This window comes from Electrophorus electricus, chromosome 7 (assembly GCF_013358815.1).
Source record: "Electrophorus electricus isolate fEleEle1 chromosome 7, fEleEle1.pri, whole genome shotgun sequence".
NCBI classification, from domain to species: Eukaryota; Metazoa; Chordata; class Actinopteri; order Gymnotiformes; family Gymnotidae; genus Electrophorus; species Electrophorus electricus.
Window position 1 is genome coordinate 2491351 of NC_049541.1, and position 7162 is coordinate 2498512.

The window sequence follows — 7162 nt, forward strand, 5'->3', positions numbered from 1 at the left end:
GTCGGTCCGTTTGTTCACACAAAACAACGGCGCTTTCTTTTCGGGTGACAGGAGTTTAAAGATCGAGTCGGCGCTAGCAGGCTAGCTCGCTGCACCGCGGTTAGCCGGGGCCGTTAGCATTAGCATTAGCCTACTAGCAGGTCTCCACACTGTCACTACAGTCTCTGTGGTTGCTAAGGGGCTTGTTTGTTTGCTGGGTTCAGTGTTCTGGTTAGTTAACCGTCATGATTTCGCTATTTTGGTTCTTTTAATGGATGGGTTAGTAAAAGCATTTAGCCATTAGCCTGTCAGCCAATCTTCGGTTGATTTAGCGAGCAAGTAATCGTCTTTGTTTGACGTTAATTAGATGACTAACGAGCTAGCTGTGCTACCTGGGAGACTGGCTGAACTAACGGTCTGGTCTGCGAGGATTTCAGCGGTGCTAACGGACGAGTTTGAGTGCTGAGAGCGGCCCCTCTGTGGCGATGTTGGTGTGCTTGTATTGTAGCTTCCCAGTTAGCCATGTGAGGGTGGAGAAATGGGGGGGGTTAGCTGGCTTGCCTCCCCGGTGGTTGACACATCCACACCGTGACCTTCCCATGTGAATTGTGACGGTTGGGCGTTAAAACCTGACGGTGAAATCATTTGCTAACGTTATTTGACAAGTAGCACTTAATAAAGTGCCCAAAATTATTATATTGTTATTCCTTCACTGTGTATTTACTTTTAGTTGAGGGAGTCAGTCATGTTTCTCTAACAGTATGTAGGGTATTGAATGATTTAACAAAGGTTCTTTAACCTTTTCAGATACTTTTGTCTTTTATTGCCCAAATACTCTAGTATGAACTGAAACTGTATGGAGGTACTGTCAAAGAACCATAAAACGGACTAAACCACCCTGTCCTTGTGGTGGTCTACAGGTTGCTGATTTGTGTTTGTGATTTGTGTCAGTATGGGCTTCATGCTTGTCTGTGTTCTGTTTAAAAGCATTAGATGTGGGGGCACTTGTTTGTGCTGTCTGTTTTTTGTTTTTCTTGACGAACCCTCTATGTGAACTGTCCGACACTGTAATATTGCCAGTGTACATGCCTGTCTAGTGTTCCCCTTTCAATGCTTTCTAGTCATTTCTGTAGTCTGACACTAATAGCTGTGCGGATGCTTGTGTGGTGTGGCCTGTGTAGGCCCACCAATCAAACCTCCTGAACTGAGTTTGGAATTCTCTTCTTTAAGGACTATACCTGTCCGTGCTGTGAGTCTGGCTTCATCGAGGAGTTACCAGAGGAGAGCAGGTATGTTCTGCTTCCCAAAAAAATGGCCAGCAATAATACCCTCTCAGCACATGACACAGCTGCCTTTCCAACACGAAGCAGAGTGCTGCTCAGTTTACACATCTGTGCATTACAGAACAGATCCTCTAGAGGGAATCCCTCTCAGGGGAGGTTGTAACGATCAGTGTGGTGCTTATTGCTCTCTGTATGTTATCTTCTAGTTCTAGTTTGTCCTACTATAGTCTGCAGAATTCTCCTGCCACTGACTCCAGAGTCCTCATCTCTGGTTCCCCAGTTGTGTACTGGGTAGCCGTTTATTAATAAATCAATACCATTCAGGTAGTTACTGGATAAAGAAACACAAAACATTTAGGTCCTGATTGTGGCTTAGACGCTGGACTTTTTTTTGTGAATGTCGACTGCTTTTGTAAGACACAAATCGGCTTCATGTAAAGTTTTCAAGGTTATATGTGGGTAGTTTTTTTGTTTTTGGTAAACAAAACAGCATACACATACAACTGGCCTATAGTCATAAATACGCACCATGAATAGAAACGTGTGAATAATATTGAGGACTGTTGGAATGTTGTTAAAATAAAAACAAACATTCATACACCTGGTCATTTTTATTTTGTGAACATGGAGCAAACATAAACATAACTGCTTTAAACACACACACACAGATTGGTTGATTGATATTGGTTGATTGATATTGGTTGATTGATATTGGTTGATTGATATTGGTTGATTGATATTGGTTGATTGATATTGGTTGATTGATATTGGTTGATTGATAGTGATGTACACAAATTTTTCAGAGAAAGGGAAGTTTCAACTAGGTTATTCATCAGCCATGCAAGCAAAATGCTTCTGACGTTCCAGAACATGAAACCAGCTTATGTTATAAAAGTGGATTCATTCCTCGAGGTTCTGAGAGTAGATCAGTTCTTTTTCCTTAAGATTTGTCACTTCGTTGCAGACATTGCAACAACTGGCTGTACAAATGTACATGTCATTAATGCAAGGACGTCTGAATGGAAAGATCTGTAAGCAAAGGGCAGCTTGCTGGCTCTCTTGTGGAACACCAGGAACAGCTGAACTAAGGATTTGTCATTTTCACTGGCAAGGCATTTAGGGTATTGCCAGTAACTGTATCACGATACAGGCATCATGATACGATATGATATGATGCCTAACAGTCTGTTGTACAAATAAACTTTATTAAGGTAAATGTTACCACAATATTATTATTGTTATTTATTAACAGTAATACATTGATGCCTAATAATAAAGACCAATAACAACAAATGGGGAGAGTAAATTAGAGGAGACAAATTAAAGTTAAAAAAAGAATTTCTGAATATAGCCAATAGCTACTAACCTCCAACTAATAGGAAGACATTTAACTTTGAATATTGTTTTAACTGACAAATGTTGAAACACCTGCAATTCTAACTTAATTTAAATGAGCGTTTCCACCTGCGTTTACCCAAACGTCAGCTTTAAACGTGGTAGGGGCCTGTCTGAAGCTGCTTTTCCTTGGTTTTTCCTAAAACCACCCATTTGTTTTCTGTTTGAGATCCCATCTGCTGGATGTTTTAAATACTGCACTTAGACTTGAGCGTATCAGTTTCATGCTAGCTAAAGAATATTAACATTCATAAACTTCGACACAGTCATGATTCACATTTGTATCGATTTACAAAATCTGAGTGCATTCACGATATATTTGCCTTATTGATATTTTGAATACAGATCTAATTGCGTTAGTGACATAGTGTTTTCTTTACGTGAGCAAGGCTGAACGATTGCTTTCTCGTGTTGTGTTGGCATTGAAATGGGTTGCTGTTTGCCTGCAGCGTAGAGAATGGCTCCACGTCCAGCGCCTCCAGCAGTGATCAGAGCCGCACGCCGTTCGAGGTGAGCTACCCCACGCGTTTGCACCGTGCAACCCTTCTGCTTGTCCCCGTTGGGAACTTGCTGTTCGGTTCCATTGCCCTACTGTCTCTATGACGCAGGTCAAATCAAATAAGATGGAGTTTAACGCCAATCGCACCTTCTAACTCTAGCTCTTTTGCTGGCGCCTATAATTGTAGTAACTAGAAACGCTTCACATGGGTTTACCAAAAAGCAACAATGAATTTTGCCCTGGTTGTAACAGGCTGGGCCCAGCCTATTGGGGCTTGCCCCCCTGGGACTGGAGCTGAGCACCCGTAGCTCAGACAGCCCTGATAACGGCTATTTCAAAGGGATCGATAACGTTACCTGACAGCTGTGTACTACAAAGGCGCTTTAACCTGTGAGCAAGTTAAGCGGTTGTACTAAACATCGCAGAGGAAGCCTGCGCTGTCCGTGACTGACCTCGCTGTGTGCGCTCTCCCCTGCAGGGTGCCGACCGGACGCTCTTCACGTTCCCGCACGGCTATGGCCAGTTTGCCCTGGGCATCTTCGGCGAAGGCTTCGACCTACGGGCCGGCCTGCCCGCCGAGGACAACCGCGACGTCGAGGGTCGACGGGAGCGGGAGATGGCGTCGCGCCAGCGCTACGGCGCAAGGCAACCTCGGGGACGCCACGTTCCCCGGAGACAAGGGACGCGGCACGAAGGCGTGCCGACTTTAGAGGGGTGAGGGCATGGCTGGAGGCGCAGGCGATGCTCATGGGTGGGGGCGGCGGGGCTTTGATTATCCAGAAAAAGCAAAAAGAAAACACCTGTCACTTTACGCTAATACCCAGGCTGACTTGGTAATTGTGCTCAGATTGCATCTGGTTTAAGTAATTGTGTTTCTGTGAATACGGAAAGAAAGAAAAAGACCAGATGTGTTGGAATAGCTCGTGTATCTGTGTAACGGAAATGCTGTTCTCTGACTTGCAATGTAAAGCTTTGTTTTGTGTTTTAACAGAATAATACAGCAGTTAGTAAATGGAATTATCGCTCCAACAGCAATGCCAAACACGGGAATGGGTCCATGGTATGCTAACTCAGGCTTCCACCTTTTCTGTTTTGAAACCTATAACATTTAGATTTTTAGATATGTTGTAGTGTAAATATTTGGAATCACTGACTCTTATAATTTGAAATGTATGCGTGCAAAACTGCTCTGCTTTGTGGGTGACTTTGGAACGATCTTCGTCTAGGGGAATGCTACATTCAAATCCGATGGACTATGCATGGGGAGTGAATGGGTTAGATGCCATCATAACACAGGTACGACGCCTCACACCCACCCTATCTGAGACCACCCACCTCGGGTGCTTGTTATTAAACACGTGCCCTCCTGTCCTGCCGCAGTTATTAAATCAGTTTGAGAACACGGGTCCGCCGCCTGCCGACAGGGAGAAAATCAAAAGCCTGCCAACAGTCCAGATCACAGAGGAACACGTGGGTGAGTGGAGAACTGCGCCTTCTGTTCGCTGGCCGTGTCGCGGTCTAGTCCGTCCTCTGCTAGCGCTCGCCCCAGAAGTGATACTGGCCCAGCCGGTCCAGCTTCCCTTCTCGACCTGCCGTGTGTGCCGGTTTGTTTGTTTGTTTGTTCCATACGGTGGTGCTAGGTGGACGTTTGTTTATGCATGTGAGGCGTCCTCTGGGGCGTGGATGTCCCCTCGGCTCCCTGACGCCCCCCCTTCTACCCCTTCTGTGCTGTCAGGCGCGGGCTTGGAGTGTCCTGTGTGTAAAGAGGACTACAGCGAGGGCGAGAGTGTCCGGCAGCTTCCGTGCAACCATCTCTTCCATCACGACTGCATCGTGCCCTGGCTGGAGCAGGTAACTCCGCCCCCTCCCCGCTCACCTGGCGACAGTGTCCATGCGGCTCTAAGACGCCGTGACTGGGTCATTTATATGGTTGTGACAGGCGGGAGCGTTTTGCTATTCCCAGATGGTTAGCTGTGAGTTCAGGAGGAAGTATCTGCTCTACGGGGGGGGGGGGGGCACCTTAATTGAACTGATCCCAGTTCAGTAATCACTGGGAATCTCGTTAAGTGTGTGTGTTTTTGTTCTCTACAGCATGACACATGTCCAGTGTGCAGGAAGAGCTTGAGTGGCCAGAATACCGCCACAGATCCTCCTGGACTATCAGGAATGAACTTCTCTCCTTCGTCATCGTCCTCTTCCTCATCCAGTTCCCCAAGCAATGAGAATGCTGCCAACAACTCTTAAGAAACAACCCTCAAGTCCTCCCACACACACACACACACACACACACACACACACACACACACACACAATGATAAAACACATTATCATCTCAGTGAAAGTGCTAGCGTGGCCAACAGTGTAATTCAGAACCTCTTTAAGCTTGAATCTCCTCTCTGACATCTTAGCGAAGCAAAGACTGCGCCAGAGAGCTGGGGTTGTTCTAGGATCTTCTTGAACTCCATTCAGACTCAGATCGGTCATTACTGGATTGGGAGCTGCCAAGCTGAAACCTGACTAGGACTGTCTAGAGAGCACCCTTTACGGCCAGCACCACACCAGCGCCCTCTGGTGGCAAGCCAGAGATGTATCCTCATCATCGACTGACTCACTGGGACGAGCGCCAAAGGATACCTTGACAACCAACCAGGGGAGGAAAAAAATAATAAACACATACACACCACTTTTACTTGTATTTCTTCACCGATACATTTTTCTTTCTTCAGCACTGACCTGGAGAGCGATCATTCCTTGTTATTTTTTTTAAATTGGTTTTGTTTTCTTTTAAAGGTAGTGCAGGGCAGCATGCCCCAAATGCAGACGTTTTAACGGATAAAGGGAGGCTAGAGTTTGGCAGAGGAGCAAAGGGAGCTCGGAGAAGGAGACTGGCAAGGTTAGAACATAGAGGTGCAGTGCAGAACTTCCAGAGCGCAAGTCTCTCTCACACACACACACACACATACTCACTCACTCACTCACTCACTGAGCAAGCCAATAGCCAGCTGGACTTCAGTGGCTTTTTAATGGAGACGTTGTTACATCTTCTGAAAGGGCACAGGAATTCAACTAAAGCCTCTGCTTTTTTCTTTTTTTTTATTATGCAATTTTGATTTCTTTTTTATTCATACATCAGTGACTAAGGTGTATGTGAATATGAAAATAAGAAACGGATCATAACAAAACCGCCAGAACATCTCACAAAGGACAAGCAAAAGCTGAGTGTTGCTTTCATCTCTGTATAAATTATTTATTTGCACAATATTTTACTTTGCCCACAATTAGGATAATGAACAAAGTACATGTGAATGCCTTTGGTAAAATATGGCCTCTTGAACAGTTTTAAGACATTTTGGAAATATATATTTTTAGTGTTTTTCTTTTGTTTTTATTCAGATGTACATGGCCTGAGAAATTCATGGATGTGGTATTTTGCCCCTTAACCAGACTTTCTCACTCATTATTTTTTATTTTAACTTCACTTTCCCGTTCGCATATGCAGTGAATCTTGGTTCAATGCGACATTTCTTTTTAACTTATTCTAAGTTAAATGATTTGTTTTTGTAGGGTTTTTTTTTTGTGAATCATAATAAAGTGAGAAACGAAAATACTGGTCCTGATTTTAAAATGTTTGAGGAACGAACTCAAGACACAAACCCGACCTCTGTGCACTTTTTGCCTCGGAGCGGTTGCGGTGGCGGGTACCGCGAAGTGCACCGGAGATGAACACCGACTACATCAGCTCAGACTGCCACAGCTGTTCTCTTCCTGCATGAGGGCTAGACGGCGAATCGGTAACAGCCGATGACAGAACGGAACAGAAGAGGCTGTAGTCGTTCTCTTTCTAGAGCGCTCGTGTCTCTGTGCGCGTCTGCGGAAGTGTCCCATGCTCTTTGCTCAGATAAGCGAATTCTTACAGCTCTCCAGCTGTGTGCGCGCATGAGCGGGGGCACACCGGTCATCGCTGCTGTGTTGCCACTAGTGCTGCTCTTGTCTTTAACAGAGAGTA

At 45.2% G+C, this 7162-nt stretch overlaps 1 protein-coding gene across 1 annotated transcript in view; it reads left to right on the plus strand.

Annotated features, from left to right (window-relative positions):
• rnf126 (ring finger protein 126) overlaps positions 1-6755 on the plus strand; it is a 7143-nt gene extending 388 nt beyond the window's left edge. The window contains exons 2-9 of the mRNA XM_027017425.2: positions 1210-1268; positions 3107-3167; positions 3635-3870; positions 4148-4216; positions 4383-4452; positions 4537-4630; positions 4892-5007; positions 5248-6755. Of these exons, the coding sequence (XP_026873226.2) occupies positions 1210-1268; positions 3107-3167; positions 3635-3870; positions 4148-4216; positions 4383-4452; positions 4537-4630; positions 4892-5007; positions 5248-5400 (858 nt within the window). The 3' untranslated portion in view covers positions 5401-6755. The remainder of the gene's footprint in view (positions 1-1209; positions 1269-3106; positions 3168-3634; positions 3871-4147; positions 4217-4382; positions 4453-4536; positions 4631-4891; positions 5008-5247) is intronic.
• The last annotated feature ends 407 nt before the right edge of the window (positions 6756-7162 follow it).